The sequence below is a fragment of the Neurospora tetraspora genome (assembly GCF_033439725.1).
Source record: "Neurospora tetraspora strain CBS 560.94 chromosome Unknown B0H65scaffold_6, whole genome shotgun sequence".
In the NCBI taxonomy this organism is placed as follows: Eukaryota; Fungi; Ascomycota; class Sordariomycetes; order Sordariales; family Sordariaceae; genus Neurospora; species Neurospora tetraspora.
In genome coordinates this window covers 3,814,046-3,835,257 of record NW_026944388.1, presented here as the reverse complement: position 1 = coordinate 3,835,257, position 21,212 = coordinate 3,814,046, and the positions used below count along the sequence as shown (strand labels likewise).

The following is a 21,212-nucleotide window of genomic DNA, read 5'->3' as shown; positions in this document are numbered from 1 at the left end:
GCCCTTCCCGGTGGAATTAGTATCAAGGGGCATCCGAGGGGCTCCCGACAAACGAACTCTGGTTGTCTGAAGTTGAGCACCTCGAAAATGCGTCTATCCAGATGCCGAACATGGATGGAGGCCGGTTACTTGGCCCATCAAACACCTTCCGCTTCGAGCTTGACCTCGATATCGACTGCTACCTACCCCAACTATCCACTCTATCACCTACTCTACCTAGCTCGGACCTCACGATGCTGATGCTGATCCAGACCTTTCACCGACCGGTACCCCAGCTTTACACGCAAAACGGGCAACTATAAGATGGCCGAGGACCCATCGACCGCCATCATGATCAAGAGGGAGAAGGCAGCGACGGAGAACACAGCATCTCGAAGCCCACCACCACCATGAAGTCCCTCTCCATCCTCACCGCCCTCCTGGGCCTTGCCTCCGCCACCGCCATCCGCTCCGAAGCCCGGCCCCAGCGGACTTCGTACGATGGCTACAAGGTCCTCCGTGTCGCCGCCGGTGATGATGCCGCCAAGCTGAACAAGATCATCGCCGACCTCGACCTCGAGACCTGGAAGGGTGCGGCCAAGGTTGGCGGCCACGCCGACGTTGTCATCCCGCCCACCAAGCTCGCTGCCTTCAATGCCCAGGCTGAGGGCTTCGAGACCCTCACCATGCACGAGGATCTCGGCGTCTCCATCGCCAACGAGTCCGGCTTCCAGGCCTACGCCGGCACGGCTGACCAGAGCTGGTTCAACTCGTACCACGCCTATGCCGACCACTTGACCTTCCTCAAGGATCTCGTGGCTGCCCACCCCAACCAGTCCGAGATCGTCACCTCGGGCACCTCTGTCAACGGAAACGCCATCACTGGTATCCGTTTCTGGGGTAGCGCCGGCAAGGGCGTCAAGCCCGCCATTGTGTTCCACGGTACCGTGCATGCGCGCGAGTGGATCACCACCATGGTATGTCACGGTCACGGCACCCTAAACTGTCATGTAGGAATAGAATCTCTAACACATCTCCAGGTCGCCGAGTACCAAGCCTGGTACCTCCTCAACAACTACGGCTCCGACGCCACCGTCAAGTCCTTCGTCGACAAGTACGAGTTCTACATCTTCCCCGTCGTCAACCCGGACGGCTTCATCTACACCCAGACCACCACGCGTCTGTGGCGCAAGAACCGCCAGGCCAACTCGGGCTCCTCGTGCGTCGGCCGTGACATCAACCGCAACTGGCCCATCCAGTGGTCCGCCTCGGGCGGCGCCTCCACCAGCCCCTGCGCCGAGGACTACAAGGGCGCCAAGCAGAGCGATGCGCCCGAGACGACGGCGCTTGCTGCGTTCCTGAACAAGGTCAAGGCTGCGCAGGGCTTGAAGTTGTATATTGATTGGCACTCGTACTCGCAGCTTTTCATGTCTCGTACGTTTTTTTTTTCCTTTTCGTTCCCCTTTTCCTTCCCCTTTTCCCCTTCCCGTTTTTTTCCTTATCCTTTCCCGTCCCCCCTCCCCCCTCCCTCTTTTTTTTTTCCAGTCCCCCCCCCAACAACTAATTTTTTTTTTCTCAACAGCCTACGGCTACACCTGCTCCGCCGTCCCCGCCAAGAACACCGAGTACCAGTCCCTCGCCCGCGGCGCCGTGGCCGCCATCAAGGCCGTCTACGGCACCACCTTCAACTACGGGCCCATCTGCTCCACCATCTACAAGACCACGGGCACCTCGGTCGACTATGTTTTCGACGTCACGGGCGCCGATTACTCGTTCACATTGGAACTCCGAGATACCGGTGCCAACGGGTTCGTGCTGCCTGCTGCGCAGATTCTGCCGAGTGGTGTTGAGGCGTGGGCGGGGGTGAATTATTTGTTGGCTAATATGAAGTAAGGGGGTTGGTTCACTGTCTCTTGGTAGATTAGTGAATGGTGAGTGAGGTGTGCTTTGGAACGGGGGGAGGCATGGATGGATGCTTTGGGATGTTGGGTACAGGTACTTATATAAGGGTTGGGATAAGTGCCCTTGTTGATACTGGCTGGCACTGGATACCTACCTTACCTTACCTGACTGAATATACATATCTCCCCGGGGGTTCCCATTCACTTACCCACCTCTACCTATCAAACACGACTCGTGGATGCCTGTATACCTACCTATCCTGTCTACTTGACATGCAACTTCCATGCTGATTCAGCGCGCGAAGCTTTCTAGAGCGCTATTTATTACCCACTCGTTGATGTGAAGAAACAAAAGCAGGTGAAATATCTGGTACAGCCTGCCATTCATGGAAATTTACCCTATTCATTGTGAATACCGAGGAAGCAAAGTACTAACCTTCATGCCGAGGGCAACCGAAAGTCAAATCTTGGGTCAGTAGAAAAAGGTAAAGAATTTGGGAAAGCAAATAAGGCACAAGAAGCTCTTATGTTTTCGCGCTCGTATACGCTATGTTATTAAATTGGTATTGAACGAGCTGAAACCATTACGGCAAGCTCATACTCACCTTAAGACTCGACAACCTCCAAAGAAACAGAAGTACAGTTCACCCCCCCAGCACCCACCCCTTCACTCCCCAAACTCAACTGCACTCCACATCCAACCCACCTCCCAACCGCACCACTCGTAGAATTAGCAGGCTTACAACTCAACCCCCCATCCCTCGTACACTCCAAAGCTGTATAATCCTCCTCCCAATAAGCCTTCAACGTCCCCTGCCTCAACATCCACACCGGCCCCTCATACCCTCCTCCCTCGCCACTCCCTTCACCAGTCCCGTCACCACTCCCATCATCCCCGGCACCAGCACCAGCAACACCCACCGCCGCAATCCTCGGCCTCCCACTACTCCCATCGTTATACCCAACAGCACACAAATGTCCAGTCCCCTCTACACTAAACGAGCTGGCGAGGGATTGACTGCTGGTAAAGAGCAGACCATTACCAACGACGTGAACGAACCAATTGTCAAAGGTACCGCCGGGTTGGGAGACGCGAAGCGAGAACGGGGTGGAGGTTTCGCCGCAGGTTAAGTCTTGGGTGGTGGCTGTTGGTTTGGCTGATGTTGTAGAGGTGGAGGTGGAGGTGGTGGGAAGGGGAGTAGAGGTGTTGTAATAGCCTGTGTCAGTAACCAATATTCCCGTACCCGTACCCGTACCGGTGCCTCGGACTGTTGGAGCTGTTGTTGCGGTTCCGTTGGACCAGAAGGTTGTGGTGTTGAGGGGGAAGGGGAAGCGGGCGGCGGTTGTTGTTGGGGATGCGACTGGGCCGGTTGTAAGTACGACCCCGGTCCCGGTCCCCAGTGGTCGAAAGCTCGTTGATGTCCCATTGTACCATGAGGCCGTACTATTCTTGGGAATTGTGAATTTGACGCTCGCGGTTGTCTTGACCACTCCAGTGCCAGTACCTGGCAGTAATGAGCTGGTAGACGCCCCGTTATACCATGACGCTGTGCTGTTGATGGAAATCGGATATTTGGCACTCGTAGTGGCATTGAGCCAAGAGGATGAAGTTGTGATGTTCGCAGATGCTGTTGCTAGAGCTGCCGTAGAGTTTGTGTAGTGAATAACTGTAGTTTTTCCAGCTGGATAACTGCGCGTCGACGTCGTATTCACCCATAATGATTCCTTCGTCGTCGTCAGCGTTGCAATGGTCACCACATGTACGGTTGGTTTGATGGTTGAGGGTTTGGTGATCGAGAATGTTGCTGTCCTGAAGACGCTGCTCAACTCCGAACCACTGCTTGATCCTTTGGAAGAAGTCACTCGGCTCGTGAACAAAGTCGTAGGACGTAGAGAACCGCTGCTTCCAGTTTTTCTTCCGGTGTATATGGTGCTCGCAACTGTTCCTGTCCCTGGCCCTGTCCCATTGTACCCTGCTGGGCTTGTGCTGTTGGTGAAGAAAGGCGGCAGAGTAACGTTCGAAACTGTCCAGATGGCAGTAACTGTTTTCGTAGTGACTGGCTGAGCAGCAGCCCTAGTGATTCGAGAGAGCCCCAAGCAAGAGCATGCCGAAGAGTAATCGGCTTCTAAGGCGCATTTCTTCGCATACAGAGGTAGTGTCGCCGAAGTTGGGCTCGTAGTCACCCGCCGCTCCTGGAGAGCCTGTACGGGTAAGTAGCCCAAGCCCTTTCCGTTGAAAACATTGTATTTGACTTCGGTCCGCTTATGGTTTCCATTATGCTCGGTCTCGGAAGTGATCGGACTCGTTCGCCCTGTTTGTCTGGTAACGGTCGCAGAGCGATGTGGTGTAAGAGTCGCGACACTCTTTGTGCTGGTCACCGTGGTCGTGGTCGTCGTCCTGCTGGGTATTCCCGTGGGGGTAGCTTGCGCAAGGAAGGACAGACAGTCTGCCGTGGCATTTCTGCCAGTTGGCGCAGTTCGGATGGCTGTTCGACAAACAGTTTGTCAGTGATCAAATGCGCAAGCAAGAAGACGGGAGTTCGAGTTCGAGTAATCGTGATAAGAAAGGACGGGAGGTTGAAACAGGACGGTTACGTCAACAGCACCCGCTAGCAGCTGGCTACAGGGCAAACTTACCGCTAAGACAGCTGTCATTCGAGCACTGCGCAGCGAAAGCTTGGGCCAAGCATAGCGCCAAGATAGCGAGCCAAATGCTCCTTCTTGTCATTGCAGGCGCGATGTCTTCTTCCTCTTTACATCTGTCGACGGCTCAATGAACCCGAAGAAGGACAACACAAGTCGCGTGCAATTGAACCCTCACATCTTCCGACATATCGCTGGTTATCAGTAATTTCACATCATGGTCTTTTACTTCCGGCCTTGAATTTGGCATCGCATTGACAAGCCCGGAAAGCAGGTTATAAGGTGGTAGTGAACCATTGTCGGTATTCACAACGCCCCTGTTGACATGTTAACATGGCATCTTATACCTCACGGTTCCCAATGGAAAACCGACTTGCGAGCAGGGATGGATTAAATTCTTGGCTAGACTGTTTCCCTGGGAGTATTCTCCTCACTTTCCAGGAGACTAGGAAATAACATAATGCGGTTGACGTCGATGTCTTGGTGAACTGGAGCACAGTCAGCTATACCAGTCCTGCTGAAGAAAGGGGGGAGTACCTGTGATATTCCCGCCTCGAAGTGATGGGTTTGGCATCAGGTTTGTGCCTGACGATCCCGCCGTTGGGACCAGCAATCAAGATCAAGCGGAATATGCAATGAGACTCGAATCAATCATGGGAAGCTGAACCCCAACGGTTATGGTGGTGCCTGAGCTCACTCCAGTCCAGTCCCATACCGACAGCAATCTTGAGGAACCATAACACACAGGTATCACAAGAAAAGGGAGGTGTATTATCAAGCCGGCTGATGTGTTGCCCCAAATGACAACAATAGGGGTGTTATCGCCGCGCAACCGTCCGTAAACACCAAAAGCGAGCCAAAGGACTGGTCCTACTGGAAACCCATCGTGACACTACCAGCAGTGACCGCCCGCCAGCAAACCAAGTACAACCTCGGACACGGGAAAAGCTGTTTTGACCCGGTGAGGTGCTCTCGGCCCCGGTGTGGTGCGGTGGTCTCAAGAGTTCGACTCCGAGGGATGTGAAGTACCAAAAAGGGATCCAGCAGTACGTGTCCCAAGTAGGCTTCCTACCTCTCCTCGAGTTCTCCTCTTCGGGGTCGACGGTCACTATGTGTGACCTTTGGCCCACGCACCATGGGCCCGAACAGATCGCATATGTTGTGTATCGCAAGCTTGCCCAAGGAATTTTGTTCACCTATAAGACACTATTGACAGCTTGTTGAACCCAGAACCCCCCCTGATAGGTCTCAGTCTGGCACAGTCCTCTCACCCCATTCATGGACGGTTTTGCTGCTCTTCTCTTTCTACTACTATCACTCTCGTTAACATGAAATCTGAAAATCGAGGATCCGAGATCCTCGCCATTACTTGGACGCTCACCGGTTTGGCAGCACTATCCCTTCTTGTCAGGATAGTATGGAAGATTCGTTCCAAGAAGAAGCTATGGTGGGATGACCATGTTTGTTCTCTCTCATGGGTAAGTCCTCTCTCTCCAATGTCAACGCTCATGGCACGACTGACACTTCTGCAGTTCGTCCTCAAAACCTCCACCTTCATCATCACCATCGCCACCTCCAAAGGCCTCGGCAAACACGTCCAAGCTATCCCCGAAGACAACCTCCCCACCATCGGTCTAATCGGCAACTTCATCGGCACCCTCTCCATCCTCGCCTCGGTATGGAGCAAGACCTCGTTCGCCCTCACGCTGCTCCGGTTGCTGTCGGGTAGATGGACCAAAGACCTCCTCTGGCTCGGCGTCGCTACCATCCACGTCTTTTTGATCGTCAACGCCCTCTTCATGTGGATCAGGTGCTCGCCGGCCGCAAAAACGTGGGATACCTACATGGAGGGGACGTGTTGGGATAACCAGGTGTATCCGCAGTATGCCATGTTTGCTGCTGGTATGTATGCCCTGTGCCAGCTTGGATGTCGCGATACTGATCGACGAGTGCAGGCTACTCCGCAGCCGTGGACCTCATCCTAGCTCTCCTACCATTAGCATTATTCTTTCAACTCCAAATGCTCCATTGGAAGGAAAAACTCGGAATCTCCCTAGCCATCGTTGTCGCCCTTGTGTATGTACCGCTCCCTCCCTCCTTTCACTTAGCAACGACTGTAAACTCCGTCTCCTAACCAACACAACCAACCAACCTCCAGCTCCGGGGCAGGCGCCGTAATGAAAGCAACCGTAATCTCAGGCCTCACCTCCTCAGACTTTACTTGTACGTACCCCCCTCACTTCCTTACTTCCTCCCTCCCTCCCTTCCCAACTCCCATACTAACACAAACCAAGTCAACACCGCCCCCCTAATCTACTACGCAACCGCCGAATCCGCCCTCACCATCATCGCCTCTTGCATCCTCTCTCTATCAACCCTTTCACGAGTTGTTAGCCGACCCCAAAGCGGCAGCGGCGGCGGCGGCGGCGGCACGGCAGGTAGTAAGTCGCCGCTGGAAAGCCAGAGTCAGTTAACGTCGGAGAACATTCCGTTGGGAGCAGCTGGAGCTGGAGCAGCTAGTGCTAGTGCCAGTGGTCAATCGTCGGCGGCGCCTCCGAGCTCCTCCTCCGGAATTAGGGTTGTCGGAGGAGGAGGAGGAGGAGAGCCTGGTGGTGGTGAGGTGCCGGAGAGAAATCGGTGCTGGTATAAATTGCCGCCTGATACGAATGCTTGGCCGGGGGTTTTGATGTGAAGAGGGAGAGGAAATGATGAGCGGAGAAAGGTTAGTAGGAAATGCGGAATGGAAGAAGGAGTTTGGGTTGGTTGGCACTGCAATCCAGCAAGCACACTTCAGGAGTCATATCAGTTATGTACCGTGGCGATGTTGGTTGATGGTATCACGCGTTTGGCAACCATAGGGATGGATGATCGGAAGAAAAAGGAACAGCCCAATCCATGAAAATAAAGATAAAAATAAAAATAAAAATAAAAATAAAAATAAAGATAAAAGTAAAAATAGATAGCATGCATGAGCATCATTACAACTTTACAGGTGCCGCGACCAGATGGAGCAAAAGGAAAAAAGAAAAAAGATTGGTCTCTCCCGCCGGGAATTGAACCCGGGTCTCGAGCGAATCGAACTGATGTTCAAGCTTGACAAGCTCACATACTGACCACTATACTACGGAAGACTTACAGCTGTGATCAGCTGTCGTAGTTGTTGTTGGAATTTCTCTTGGATGGTGTGGTTATAAACGCCCGCCTGTGTCTAACTGCATGTTTTTGCAGAGGCACATATGCATTCAGAAAAGCAATTGTTCAACAACGGGGATTCATTTCCCTTTCCTTTGAAATGCCCATTGCTGTCTGGCTCCATCTTTTTCTTGTCTTCTTCTTCCACACAACAACCTCCATCGGCGCATTATCACCAACCCTTTCCCAACCTCTCCGGCGGTTATCCATTTTTGGTATCACGTGAATCTTCTTCTCCAGGCAGATTAACAGTTCGTTTCAAGCTCATATCTCCGGGGCGAGGCAGACACCTCCAGATGGGCGGATGAGGGCGGATATCGCCGGATTCAGGGCTTGGCCTGCTGCCAATGCGATGTTGGTTGCACCCAGATGCGCCCAGAATTACCAGATCAGAGGCACGTTACAGGCACCATTTGACTTCATCGCCAGGTTATGCGGGGGACCTTCCTGTTTGGGCTTCACTTGTCATGGTCGCGACCAGAATCTTTTCACACTTTGCCCAGAAGAAAAAAATGTTACTGGGGGAGCCTGGATATCTAGAAAACTGCCATATCTTCGCGTCTTGAACCTGTCAATAATAACAACCCCAAACCACGTCTCTTTCTTTTCTTGAATATCCAACTTCTTGTACTGTTGACATTGGCGCATCGAATACCCCAACGCACCCTTTGAACCCCTGATCACAGCGCATCTGCAGTGCCGGCAATCAACCCCACCCCCGCATTCACCATGAGCATTGTTCCCCAGGAAATTTCCATGGACCTTCCGGTCATCGACCTCGACGTCTACCTCAACAACCCCGTCGACTCCCCCGAAGTCAAGGCCGAGTGCGAAAAGGCCGCGAAGGCTCTCATCACCTACGGCGCCCTCGTGCTCCACGATTCGCGGGTCGCAGAGAAGGACAACGAGACCTTCCTCGACCTCCTAGAGGACTACTTTGCGCAGCCCGAAGAGGAACTCCGCAAGGATGAGCGTCCCGAGTTGAGCTACCAGATTGGTGTCACTCTGGAGAACACCGAGAAGCCCAAGTGCGCCGTTGACGAGCCATGTCTGAACGTCATCCAGCGCCTTGCGCCCGAGGAGAGGCCATTGGATATTTCCGGCCACCATCCCGATCCCAAGTGCCGTTTCTTCTGGCGCATGGCTGAGCAGCCGCCCTACGAGACCAAGTTCCCCGGCTTGAACTCCGAGAATGTCGTTCCTCAAGCGCCACACATCAGGGAGCGCTGGAACCCGGCCATGGAGCAGTGGGGTGCCTCGATGAAGAGCGCCGTTGAGGGTCTCACTGAGATGACTGCCGTTGGTCTCGGTTTGCCTGCCAGCACCTTTAAAGATGAGGGCAAATACGGGTATGTCTCTAGTGCAGTTCTTTCTTACCAACAACCACTTTTGCCATCTCACCATCACTAACATCTTTTTCCCCCAAAACAGCCCCCACCTCCTCGCCCCCACCGCCTCCGACCTCGAAAAGTACGGCCAAAAGGACACCATCCTCGCTGGCTTCCACACTGATCTTAACTTCCTCACCATCCACGGCCGCTCGCGCTACCCGGGTCTGCACATCTGGGCCCGCAACACGGGCAAGCGCATCGCCGTCAAGATCCCGCCCGGCAATTATTTGTTGGTGCAAGCCGGCAAGCAGCTCGAGCACATCACTGGCGGCCTGATCAAGGCCGGCTTCCACGAGGTCGTGGTCAACGAGCGCACTGTCGAGGTCATCGAGAAGCGCAAGCAGCAGTTTCCCGACCGCCCGCTTATTCGCATCTCGTCCACTTTCTTCTGGCATCTGAACTCGGATCATGATCTTGCTCCTATCCCCAAGTTGGCGGAGGAGGCGCATAGGTTGAGGGCGGAGCAGTTTAATCTGGGGAGGGATGAGGGCGAGGAGAAGACGTACCCGCCGATGAAGGTCGGTGAGCTGGTGCAGGAGGAGTTGAAGCATATTGCTTTGATGGCTTAGAGGGTCGGTGAAAAGGTGATTGGGGAGTGTATGTACAGAGGGGGGATGTACGATTGATAGGAAAGAAGTTGGTTTCACATAGTTTAGCATTGCATATAAAGCTATTTCGTTCAAGATCAGCTTGTTGTTCACCCAACGATCAGTCCTATGTGGTGTATTTGCAAGTGCACCCGTTTTCCAGCAGCTCGAGTGAGCCCACGCCACATTGTGTGCAGATAGATGATCATCAGCGATGCACACCACCAGGGTGCTTCACCAGTTCGAAGATTACAAGAGTGCGTCCAAATCAAGAAGCAGCACTTCCTATGATAATAAGACTCTTGCGAATATAAAAGAAAACAAAACCGTCGTGTAATCTTAACGAACTGCAAGTACCAGATATCGTGGTGTTGACGATATTTGCCGCCTTTAGCGTTCAGCATATAAGGCTATCAACCGCTGCGCTTCCCAACAACCAACTACGACAGCTGATTAACAGTTGTACATCTTCCGTAGTATAGTGGTCAGTATGTGAGCTTGTCAAGCTTGAACATCAGTTCGATTCGCTCGAGACCCGGGTTCAATTCCCGGCGGGAGAGACCAATCTTTTTTCTTTTCCTTTTTTCTCATTCCCAACTGTCTCCGATCTGTTTTCTTCTCTTTCTTGAGGCTATATCTTTCTTGTGGTAAAGAGAAAAGCTTTCGAGTTTCCTTCACGTGGTGCATTGACTCCTATTTTTGGCCGGACATTGCCTTGTTCCTCGGCCCCGTCGTTGTTCTCTTGGCTTTGCAATGGTGACTTTCGAACTGCTGAAACGCCGACAACTGAAGCCAACTTCATCACTGGTCCTCAAGCTTTCCCCGGAGCCTACACCCCACGGGGATTGCAAGGAATAAATGCCTTGCATCTCCTATTCATTCTGTGAGTATGGCGGTTGTTTCAGTTCCTTCTTGGTAATTGATGTCGGACATTCAAGGACCATCGCGCACTGACCTTCGGTTCACTCCCAAAACATCCGCTCACAAACTACCTACACTACATAGCAGCTTTTCCTCGGCATTCAATCTCCCCAGTACCGAACCGAGCTGGAGCAACCACCGGCGTGTCCGGGCCGGGCTGGATCTGAGAACGGAAGTGGAAGTTCAAGTCCAGTACGTAATATGGTGGGTGGTCCGTAGGTAATCTCCCGGGCCTACCGTGTACCAGTACGGTACGGAATATGCTATGGCAGATCGCGATGACTACTTTCGATCAAGAACCATATGCCTCTAGTGTCGATGATAGTGAATACCATATTTCACACGAACTTCCACAAGTTTGCGATTGTTAGATGGTAACTAATGATGACGCAAATGCACAATTGCCGAATGTCTAAAAAAACGATGAGATCGAGATTCTCTTTTCACGAGTACCGTGGAAGAGTAGAATACAGTTCAATGCTGGTTCGTTTGTTAGTGCGGTTCTTGTGACAGGGGTCTGCAAAACAACAACACAGAAAAACGGCGGGACAACCACATTCAAAGCAAAAAAAATTGGAGAGACTATCTGAAGCAGCCCTCAAAACACATCGGGTAGATAACAATTGTTTGGCATGAAATTTGGTGGAGTGGTGGTTGAGTTGAGTTGGGCAGAGTGCGTATGTAGTGAAGTCCCGCGCTAACGAACGCTCCAACTCCCAGTCCCGTCCCGTCCGCCGTCCGTCCATGATTTTCAGCAGCTTGCGTTGCGGCCTTGCCATCGACATCGTATTCCCAGGCCCATTTCACATCTTTACATGCAGATCTCACGGGATCCCCGTTCTCTCATCGATTTTGATGTGCTCGCGTGAGTGCTTGCCAGATCGAGTTTAGACCGCCTCTTGCTTCGCGGATTTCCCACGATGCTACACTTTTGCCCTGGAACTTCAGCTGCGGTGGTGTCTAACTGCAAGAGTGAAGATATCTCCACTGTTGGGAAATTGGGAGAACTCCACCACGTAGGACCGACCGTTTTCTTTTTGCTTCCGACGCAACTCCCGCATTTTGAGATCTTCGGTCATCGTTTCCGCAACGGTTCATGCGAGTGGATTAGAAAGATGTTCGGGGAAGACGGGATGGGTGAAGAGTTTTCGAAAGGCTTTCTCGAAAGAACCGAACATTCGGTCGAGCCTCGGGCGACGGGGGCCGAGTTGCTGTTCATCCCCGAAGCTCTGTGTGAGACGCGGCTTCGGAGATATCAGGATCGTCACCCACGAAACGGGCAAGATTTTCGTAGGGTATATAAAAGGATTGTCGTTTCTAAATCGCTTCTAGAAAGGAATAGTGTTGTAAGTAAGTCTCGGCTGACTTTCAAGATGCCTTTTCAAGAGCGCCCTTCCCAGGAAGAAGCTCGCGTGACGGCTGTCAGCAGTTGACAAGGACAATGCCTGCTGTCGAGCTGCAAGTTTGAAATGAAATGAACGGAGACACGACGATGCGCGAACTGACCTCAATCCTCTGCCGGCCGTTTGGCACATGGCCGAAATAAACGGTCGGCCTCCCCACCTTTTTCCATCTTGAGCACAGCATGAAGCCATTGACCAATCATCATTGAGATGATTCAAGGGTTCGAAAACACAAATCTAATCTCCTTAGTTGTGGCACAGCAGTAGTTTGTGCTTCTGAGATACTCGTTGCCTCTTTCCTTTCGGCCCTTCGTTCAAGGGACTTTGACAGCATCATTCGAATTATGGACGAGAGGAGGCTCTTGTTGATGACCGAGGCTTTTGGATTACGAAGAACCGGAAATTACAGAAACAGCTTTACGCCGTACGGTACAACGGAAAACGGAGCAGCTGAAAGTGAAAACTTCTGGACGAAGTGGAGCGGGCCTTACGAGGAGTTTTCTCGGGCACTTGGCAGTCCCGTCGTGCCCCACTGCGCAACCCCACAATTGCATGGCAGGAACCAAGAGCGCGGTCCGTGCACGACGGTACCTGCGTCTGACAGTTCGCAAACTAACTCTCATTGAAGTTTAGCTCCATCCTCTCTCCGATCCTTTCTCCATGTTTCATTTCATTTCATTTTTTTTTTTTTTTTTTTTTTTTTGGTTTTTGCCCGCCGTTTGGGAGAAGCTTCAAAGTGCCCACTTCTACCACTGTGAGCACCAAATGTCTCACTTCAGACTTCACGTCATCAGATGTCAAGCAGCAGAAGGTGTCTCAGACGACGACGACAAAAACGAAGAACCAACTCACTGACCTTGCAGGATCGCAGAGAATGCACGTAACATACAATGGAGGCAAGCTCTTCTCGAATCGGTGGACGATCACAAAATACTGCGGTAAAGAATGGGGTACACACACTCCACTTCTCTCCGCTACCCTCCGGCTCACTGCCTCAACACCGCTCTCACGGAGGCCAGCACAAGAACATGGCAACTTCCGATCTTTGGAAACATAGCACCGGAACCATATTTTGTTTAGGCCATGGGAACGAGCATGTGTACTCCTCACTTGGTAACCTGCCGAGCAACGCAAACCACCTTTTCTCTTTGCCATCCGTTGCAACAACAACATCTGCGTACAATGTTGCTCGTGGCCTACACGCTGGAGACGAGGACAACCATTCCCACGAGTATCAAAGGCGAAGAGGCAATCTCGAACTGGTGGTAATCTCTTTACATCTTCTCCAAAGGCCTACTACTCTCGACGTTACTCAGCATTGTCTCTCCCTGGCCTGTCCATGAGCTGACATACGCCACACGGATATTATGTATCTCCATGTAGGAGAGCGAGACCCGACCCTGGCCTACCTTTGATTTCTTTACACAACATAAGAGGGCCTTTGAAACCTAACTAGGGCTCGCCGTTTTATGAGCATACGTATAGTCGAGCTCACAGGACTCATAGCTCCGACAAGCCAGGACTATACCGCCTCTCACAGAATAAGCCTTGGATCGGAGATGACGTCCAAAAGCCAAGTGTGGCCAGGCAAGTCCATCACGATCCCAGCTACCAGGTGCCGTTACAAGAATACGGGCGGAGGGGGAGATCACCATGCCAGTCGGGAAGAAGTTCATCGCCCTGCCCTCACGCACGGAACAGCACGTCTTCAACGACGAATCTGGGAACGGCTTGGCAGGTACATTAGAAGCGAAGCGGACAGGCGGCCGGAAACGAGCCAAGCTTGTCACCCCTGCAAAAAAAAAAAGTCCCTGGAATAACAAGGAGCTGCTCCAAACCCATGTTTACCCACCTCCATCTCTCCCCTCATCCCGTCGAAACGACCTAACAACCCACAACTAATGGCCGGGGATCCACACGTAAGGCACGGCATCGAACCTGCAGCAGCCGTGTGCCCAACAACAATTCTCAGAGTCATGCAAGCGTACATACGCGAAGCGAGCGCGGTCTTTTTCTTCTTTTCAGCTCTTTTCTGTCTTCCTCGGTAATATAGGGTAGGGTCTGGTAATACATTTACCCAATGATGCCCCCTCACCACTGCATCTCCCCTCTCCCATGAAGTGAAGTCCGGGACGGATTATCTCTCTCTTACCCAGCTTTTTCTTTTACCAACAATGGCTTTCCACTCGTGAAGCTCTTGCCTTGACTTTGAGAGCCTTTTCTCGTCCATTCATTCATTCATTCATTAATATCAACTGCTTTGCTTGTCTGTCATTCGTTCATACCCAATCGAAAAAAAAAAAAGGTCCCATTCAGTGTCTCCAGTTTCATCCGTCCTCCGCTTCCGACTCCATGCCTCTTACCTCCCGTTGACCAGCCTTCCTGGTCCAGAATTTTATCGAACTCTTTCCCCACTAATTCCCGGACGGATTACGGATACCTACCTGCCTACAGAGTAGAGGCCGCGGAGTTGGACGTTCACACAAACTTTCTTCGTCATCATCGTGGGCCTCTTTACACGAACGAAACAAAATCTTACTTTTCACTCAAATCCCTAGACATTCTTTACATCTTCCAACTAAAAAATCGCTTGGTTCCTCGAAGCCTTCGTTGGGACCGATTAAGTGAGAATATCAAATCATCGGATCCGATACTTCGACTTACATCAACGATTCAACAACACACCGACCGGCTGGTTACCGACTGACTGCACTGCACTGCACTGGACTTGGACTTGAAACACTCCTTCGAACTATCCAACTATCCAACTACAACACGAGCCCGACCAAAAAAAAGAAGACACACGACATTCGACGTTCGTTAGCCTTCACATGACCAACGGCTGGACTGGTTCACTGCATTCACCGCATCTACTCCATCGATACCACAGTACACATCTCGAGTCAGTCGTTCCCCAGCTTCGTGTTATCCAATCCGCGTGGAGCTGGTTACTCTGGTAGCTGTTTCATAACCCCTCGCAATCCTCGACGGAAGCGGGTTGGTTACTAGGGACCAATACCAACGGGAAACTGCAGGAGAAAGAGAATTCGAAAGAGAGAAAGGGAGGCTGGGGTACTGTACTGTACTGGTTGCTTGCTTGCAAAACACCGGGGTATAGCACCATCATACCGCCCTTCACACAAAGGAGAGAGACAAGTAACAAGAGTTGTTTGCTTTTCTCAAACGGAAACGCAACGCATAGACCACATCTTGTTTTCCTCTCTTACATACTAGCTGGCCTATCGTGTCTCGTCTGCTGACCGCCGACCTCTTACCTTTTTTCTTCTAAAGCTAAAGCTTCAAGGGCTCCTGGTTGATTGCTCTGCCCTGCCCATTGTTGAACCAACGTCTTGGGACAAGCAATCGCGAATCGAATCGAACGCCGACTTTTACACACGACAAGACGGCAGGACGGGAGCGAGGGGTTAGAGCCGGGGGAGGTTACCAAAATAACCTTCTTTTTTGACTCCGTGACTCCACGGACTCTTTTTATCAATCAGCAAACCCGTCGGAGCCGTTCGTTCGTTCGTTCCACATTTTTTCTCCCTTCCCGAACCGCCACACGGCACGAACTACTGGGGTTAACAAACGAAAAGACGACCGAGAGCCCGAACCATAAGTGTTTCATACCCGAACCTTTTTTCTCTGGACTTTCGGTTCTTCATCCCTTTTTCTCTTCCGCTTTTTTGTTCGACTGCCTTCACATTTCAGCAATACGCAATGGTGATACCACATGTGATCCCAGCATTGCTGGGCACAGTAGCCGTCCTTGCGACTACGGCCATCTTTGTTATTCACATTATCCTGGCTCGGTCGTTAGCACAGGAGACTTCTTCGCCGGTCAAGACGACGACTATCGTTGCCGCGGTATTTGAGGGCTTGGCGCTTTTCACGACAACTTTCCTCCTTGTCTCGAGTTGCGTGGCTTCACGCTTGGTTAGGAGGTTCAATGGAGTATTGTTCGGGGTTGGACTTTTTGTGTGCTCGGTAGCTGCTGCACTATCGATTGCCACTTTGGTATTTCTCAGCAAGGATTCGGCGAAGCTACCGAAGGAGGTAGCGGGGACGAAGACGTCGGGATTTTTGATCGGAGGCTCGGTGGCATTGGGAGTTGCATTTGCGACGCAATTGCTCTTCCAGGTTCTGCACTTCATCGGTGCTCGGATGGGCGGCATGGGTTACGCAGGAGACGAGGAGAGCTCGCCAAGACAACAAATCAAGGCGATCCCCTATCAGCAAACGAACCCCAACACAGAGAAGGTCCGCTTTGAAGACCCGACCGTGTCGACGCGGGCAACTCCCCGTCCAAGCTATGCACACTCGGTGGGCAACTCCCTGAGCTCGTGGCGCTCGTCGCTGTACTCGGTTATGCGCCCCGTCCCCTCAACGACCCATCTCCTAGCGAGTAACAGCCAGTATTCGCTGCCTGTGCGCATGCGCCAATCCGACTCGGTCGACTCAGCCGCCATGCGTGAGCACCACACCGCCTCCGTTGCCGCGACTCTCGAGAACGGCTTCGACTCCTGGGATACCTCCTCCGTCGACCCTCAAAACCGACAAGCTGTCGCCGAGGCTGCCTCCACCTGCTCTCCGCCAATGCCACCTGCTCCCTTCCTAGAAACCATCCCCGCCAGCCCCATGGCCAGCAGGCAACCCAGTCCCGGGCTACCTCCTACTGACAGCCAAGTGGACCTTGGCAACAACCTGCTCATCCCGCCCAAGTCCATCCGTCGCCGCAGTCGCTCCTTCAGTCCCGCCTCTATGCGGTCAATGGAGCTCGCCCGGGAAGCGTTCACCCAGCACGCCGCTATGTCCGAAACGCACATCAGCGAATCGCACATCCACCCTCTGTTCCGATCTGACTCGCCCACACCGCCAGCCATCGTTTCGCCAGGGACGGTGGTGGTCGCGGCGCCCAACGGCGGGCAGGTCCTCTCGGATAAGCATAGCATCCGAACCCTGGCGAGGAAGCGAAGCGGGAGTATCCCGGCTGTATCAAGCCCGTTGAGCAGACAAGGGTCGCTAGAGAGTTTTAGGACGAAAGTAACAAGGCATGAGGGCGGGAGCAGGCCGGGGACAAGAGCGGAGGAGTTGAGGGAGGAGGATGAGGAGGGTTTATCTGATGATGAGAACGAGCAGGAGGAGGAGGAGGATGATGAGGAGGGTTTATCTGATGATGAGAACGAGCAGGAGGAGGATGATGATGATGATGATGAGAGGGATCAAGTGGTGATGAAGGGGAAGGGGAAAGCTCCTGCTGTGAGCAGCCCATCGCCCTCACCAAGACCGTCGCTGGCTCACGATGATCCGGTGGATCGAGAAATGACGCCGCCTATTCCGGGCTGGATCCTAGATGCTGGAGCGAGGACGAGCTTCTTGGGGTATAATCAGCGGAAAAACCAGGCGCCTACGTCTGCGCCGGCTGAGGAGGAGGAGGGTGTTGCTGGTGCCTCCGTTCAATGACGAAACATGGCCGGCTGAAAAAAAAAGTTTCCTTTGTTTTGTTTGGTTGGGGTGTATAACGGGCATCGAACGGCCGGTTGGTTGGTGTGGTTGTGTTGGATGCCCTGAAACGAAGTTACGACATGAATGCTTTTTGATACCTTTCTCTTCTTTACCCTTTGTCTTTTTCTTCTTCTTCTTTCTTGTTGGTTTGATCTCCGCTCAGATCGTGAGAAAGGTCGCTGTTGGGGGAGAGATATCACTTTTCTTCTTTTTTTTTTTTTTTTGGGGGTTTTTTTTTTTTTTTTTGGGGTGGGGGGGGGTTTGAGACATGAATATGATACCTTTAATTGCGACGCGTTGGATATAAATTCTATACCTAGACGATGGGTCTTGGATAGGTGGGAAAAAGAGAAGGAGGATTGTATATAGAGGATCAGATTGGATAAATGGAAGGGGTAGAGGAATGGGTAGATGATGGATGGGTTTAGGTAGATGCTTCTGTGCGCCTTGCGCGAGAGGGACGATTGAAAGATGTAGCCGGTGAGAAATGAAGAAGTCAGAACACAAGATCGTGCCCGAGATATTTTAATGCTACCGTTCATTTTGCGATGATAACCGAAGGGAAGGTACTCGTCGTCAACATGAGAGCAACCAAGCTTTCCTCCATGTCTACGATGTCACTGACGTGAGTCCTTATCTTATCAGCTCCTTACAATGCTCGGAGTATGATTGGACAAGAACCTGTCGAGCTCCACTCTACGCGCTTATGAGTGGAGATCTGTTGCCGTGACACTGCCGTAACCATCAATGACTTCATTTTCTTCATGGCAGAAACTGATTGCTTTGGATGGTTCAAAGCATGGGATCAGATGCTCCCCTTTCACTTTGTATCACCCTCACCAACGAATGGCGATGAAGTAAGCAGTGAGATTACAACCAAGTGAATGGATGGAACCTTTGTGTGTACAGACGGATGGCAGTGTGACCTCCACACCAGCTCCAGGCGGCAAGATGCCGCGCAGCCCCCCGCCTAACAATGCCGCTGCCTGCCTGCCCACTTTGCCTGCCGCTTCCCCCAGCCATTCACTGCCGTAGCACTGGCTGCCCCTCTTCCATTCACCACTGCGCTACCGTAGGAGGGACGACTGTGAGTGCAGGTGAAGCGAACAAACCCCAAATTCTCCGCCTCAAAGCTGCCCCATCAGTCATCACAACCCGCTGTAAAACGGTCAAGTTTCCTTCTATTTCTTGCCACAGCGATTACAACCACCTCCTCCCCTGTCTGCCACCTCGCATCATCTGCGGCGCCTTCCCACTTATCAACCTTACCACAGCAACCACCACCACCACTTTTTTCTTCGCCCAACTTTGTCGACCGCAACGAATCCTTCTCTCTCCCGTCGCGACTCCGAACCCAACGAAGCTCGCCCGTCCGACAGATTTAGTTTACATCACCATACTCTTATCGTCAACGTAGCAGCCGTATAGCTGCGCGACAGATTGCCCATCATGAAGGTTACTTTCAAGGTACGTGCCCATTAGCTTGCCCATGTCGAGTGTTTGACGTAGCCAGGCAGGCAGGCAGACAACCAGCCAGATGTACCGCGATAGTTTCCCAAGAAGCTGGCAACAAACCGTCATTTCCTTTGGATCGTGTCTGCCTGATTGAATCGGAGCTCGCTCTCTCTACCTCTAAGCTATTAAAGTATATAACCAATACTAACAGTGACCGTTCATCTAGGACCTCAAACAACAGAAGTTCACGCTCGAGATCGAGCCTACCGAGACCGTGGGTTACCCTCGTCGCCTCCCGTTTCCTTACACGTCTTACCTTAAACCGATATTATGGACGACACTCCACACGCCGTGGCAGCCCTCAACAATCGAAAAAATGCTCTGTCGGCGTCGCGAGCCTCCATGTCACTTTGAGGAAACGTATGAATCTGGCGAGCTATAGGCTAACCAGCTGCAGATTTCCAAGGTCAAGGCGAAGATCTCCGAGGAGAGGGGCTGGGCTCCCGAGCTGCAGAAGCTCATCTACTCCGGTAAGCATCGCTTGCTTTCAAAACGATGGGTACAACTCCCGAATACTGACTGGGCCTTCAACAGGAAAAATCTTGAAGGATGAGGAGACCGTAGAGTCCTACAAGATCGAGGAGAAGGGTTTCGTTGTCTGTGTCGTCAACAAGGTACGATCATCCATGTGCCAGTAGGAGGATTAGAGCTGACGTTTTTGCAGCCCAAGACTACCGCCCCCAAGCCGGCCGAGTCGTCATCGTCCGCCGCCGCCCCTGCTACTCCCGCTGCCGCCGCCCCGGCTTCGACACCCGCTCCCCCTGCCGCTCCTGCTGCCTCCACCGCTGCCGCTGCTGCACCCTCGACGCCGACACCCGCTAGAACCGCTGCGGCTCCTGAGGCGGCCCCCGCTGCCGGTGCTCGTGATGCTAACGCTCTTGCGATGGGCGAGCAGCGTGCTGAGGCCATTGCCAACATGGAGGCCATGGGCTTCGAGCGCTCCCAAATCGACGCTGCCATGCGTGCTGCGTATTACAACCCCGAGCGCGCCGTCGAGTACCTGCTGAACGTACGTTTGACAAGTCATACAACTCGCCATGCTGTATATGGTATACTGACACAGATTTCAGGGTATTCCCGCCAACCTTCAACAACAACAGGCTGCCAGCTCTCGTCAGCCTTCTGCCGCCCCGGCTGCTGCTGCTGCTCCCGCCGCCCAGGCCGCTTCGCCCGCTGCTGCTGGTGGTGACGACGACGACCAGGTTAACCTTTTCGACCTCGCCGCGCAGCTTGGCAACAGCGCTGGTGGACGTGGTGCTCGCGGTGCGGAGGGTGCTGGCGCCGAGGCCGCTGGTTTGGGCAACCTCGACTTCCTCCGGAACAACGCCCAGTTCCAGCAAATGCGTCAGCTCGTACAGGAGCAGCCCCAGATGCTGGAGCCTATCCTGCAACAGCTCGGAGCCGGTAACCCTCAACTCGCTCAGATGATCGCTCAGAATTCCGACCAGTTCCTTAGCCTCCTCGGCGAGGGTGGCGAGGGCGGCAGTGTCGGTATTGCCGTCACGGAGGAAGAGCGCGATGCCATTGAGCGTCTTACCCGCCTGGGTTTCCCCCAGGATCAGGCCATCCAGGCCTACTTCGCGTGCGACAAGGACGAGGAGCTTGCTGCCAACTTCCTCTTCGACCAAGGTCCCGAGGAGGATGATGACATGCCCCAACAATAAGGGTGAATGAGGCTGTAGGCTGAGATGATATCTTGGGTTTTCTGTATTCAGGCGTTAAAAGTCAATGACAGGGAGGATTTTCGTTAGCAGCTTGCCTTTGCATTTGAAACGTGGGCGACGGCTGGATGGTTTGGGCTTGCTTATGAAGGATGCATTGGAGAAGACTTTATGATAACACTATACCTTAGGGAGCTCAAATGCTCAATACTGCTGATCAACGTTCACATTCACTACATGGGTGGGCTTTTTGTGTGTCTGAATTCTCCCATGCGAAGGATTCCATTGTGGTTAGTAAGTAGGCAGCGAGAGTAAAGGAGTGATGATATCGAGGCTACTTCACGTAGCGATGTCAACTGAGAAGATGAGAGATGTTCTCACGGTCCACGATCAAGGTACCGCCTTTTGTACACGTTCTTGAGTAGTGAATCCCTCGAAGGGGCAACGCCCGAACTTAACGACTTGGAGCAGTGCATGACCAACCAGAACCAGCAATGAGAGCAAAGATTAGATG

The 21,212-nt window shown here is 52.6% G+C and overlaps 7 protein-coding genes and 2 non-coding genes across 9 annotated transcripts; 7 read left to right on the top strand and 2 right to left on the bottom strand.

The window, feature by feature from the left end:
• The first annotated feature begins 133 nt into the window (after positions 1–133).
• On the top strand, positions 134–2,234 carry B0H65DRAFT_279154 (uncharacterized protein). Its single transcript, XM_062822852.1, has 3 exons — positions 134–956; positions 1,020–1,413; positions 1,562–2,234. Exons 1-3 carry the CDS (start codon positions 390–392, stop codon positions 1,870–1,872), a joined length of 1,272 nt encoding a protein of 423 aa, XP_062679963.1. The 5' UTR covers positions 134–389; the 3' UTR covers positions 1,873–2,234.
• Positions 2,235–2,494: 260 nt separating this feature from the next.
• On the bottom strand, positions 2,495–4,608 carry B0H65DRAFT_541597 (uncharacterized protein; the record flags this gene model as incomplete). The annotated part of the gene is made up of 4 exons (XM_062829176.1): positions 4,518–4,608; positions 4,065–4,366; positions 3,421–3,795; positions 2,495–3,399 (listed from the first exon to the last, which is right to left on the bottom strand). Coding segments are annotated over exons 2-4 (1,371 nt in total), but the record flags the coding sequence as incomplete, so codon positions are not given.
• A 1,243-nt stretch (positions 4,609–5,851) lies between these two features.
• On the top strand, positions 5,852–7,215 carry B0H65DRAFT_430935 (uncharacterized protein; the record flags this gene model as incomplete). Its single annotated transcript, XM_062824915.1, has 5 exons — positions 5,852–6,001; positions 6,056–6,425; positions 6,479–6,599; positions 6,682–6,746; positions 6,818–7,215. The coding sequence occupies 5 exons, from the start codon at positions 5,852–5,854 to the stop codon at positions 7,213–7,215; spliced, it is 1,104 nt and encodes a 367-aa protein (XP_062679961.1).
• A 346-nt stretch (positions 7,216–7,561) lies between these two features.
• B0H65DRAFT_t355 lies at positions 7,562–7,654 on the bottom strand. Its single transcript has one exon. It is a non-coding gene; the product is annotated as a tRNA-Asp (tRNA).
• Positions 7,655–8,220: 566 nt separating this feature from the next.
• B0H65DRAFT_474339 (uncharacterized protein) lies at positions 8,221–9,811 on the top strand. Its single transcript, XM_062827241.1, has 2 exons — positions 8,221–9,064; positions 9,147–9,811. Exons 1-2 carry the CDS (start codon positions 8,445–8,447, stop codon positions 9,673–9,675), a joined length of 1,149 nt encoding a protein of 382 aa, XP_062679960.1. The 5' UTR covers positions 8,221–8,444; the 3' UTR covers positions 9,676–9,811.
• Positions 9,812–10,160: 349 nt separating this feature from the next.
• Positions 10,161–10,253, top strand: B0H65DRAFT_t359. Its single transcript has one exon. It is a non-coding gene; the product is annotated as a tRNA-Asp (tRNA).
• A 936-nt stretch (positions 10,254–11,189) lies between these two features.
• B0H65DRAFT_474337 (uncharacterized protein) lies at positions 11,190–12,094 on the top strand. The gene has a single exon (XM_062827240.1). It carries the CDS (start codon positions 11,535–11,537, stop codon positions 12,045–12,047), a length of 513 nt encoding a protein of 170 aa, XP_062679959.1. The 5' UTR covers positions 11,190–11,534; the 3' UTR covers positions 12,048–12,094.
• Positions 12,095–15,737: 3,643 nt separating this feature from the next.
• On the top strand, positions 15,738–17,480 carry B0H65DRAFT_429819 (uncharacterized protein; the record flags this gene model as incomplete). The annotated part of the gene is made up of 2 exons (XM_062824848.1): positions 15,738–17,130; positions 17,269–17,480. The coding sequence occupies 2 exons, from the start codon at positions 15,738–15,740 to the stop codon at positions 17,478–17,480; spliced, it is 1,605 nt and encodes a 534-aa protein (XP_062679958.1).
• Positions 17,481–18,971: 1,491 nt separating this feature from the next.
• On the top strand, positions 18,972–20,701 carry B0H65DRAFT_511042 (XPC-binding domain-containing protein; the record flags this gene model as incomplete). The annotated part of the gene is made up of 6 exons (XM_062828450.1): positions 18,972–18,989; positions 19,204–19,251; positions 19,435–19,507; positions 19,572–19,651; positions 19,702–20,046; positions 20,108–20,701. The coding sequence occupies 6 exons, from the start codon at positions 18,972–18,974 to the stop codon at positions 20,699–20,701; spliced, it is 1,158 nt and encodes a 385-aa protein (XP_062679957.1).
• Positions 20,702–21,212: the final 511 nt, after the last annotated feature.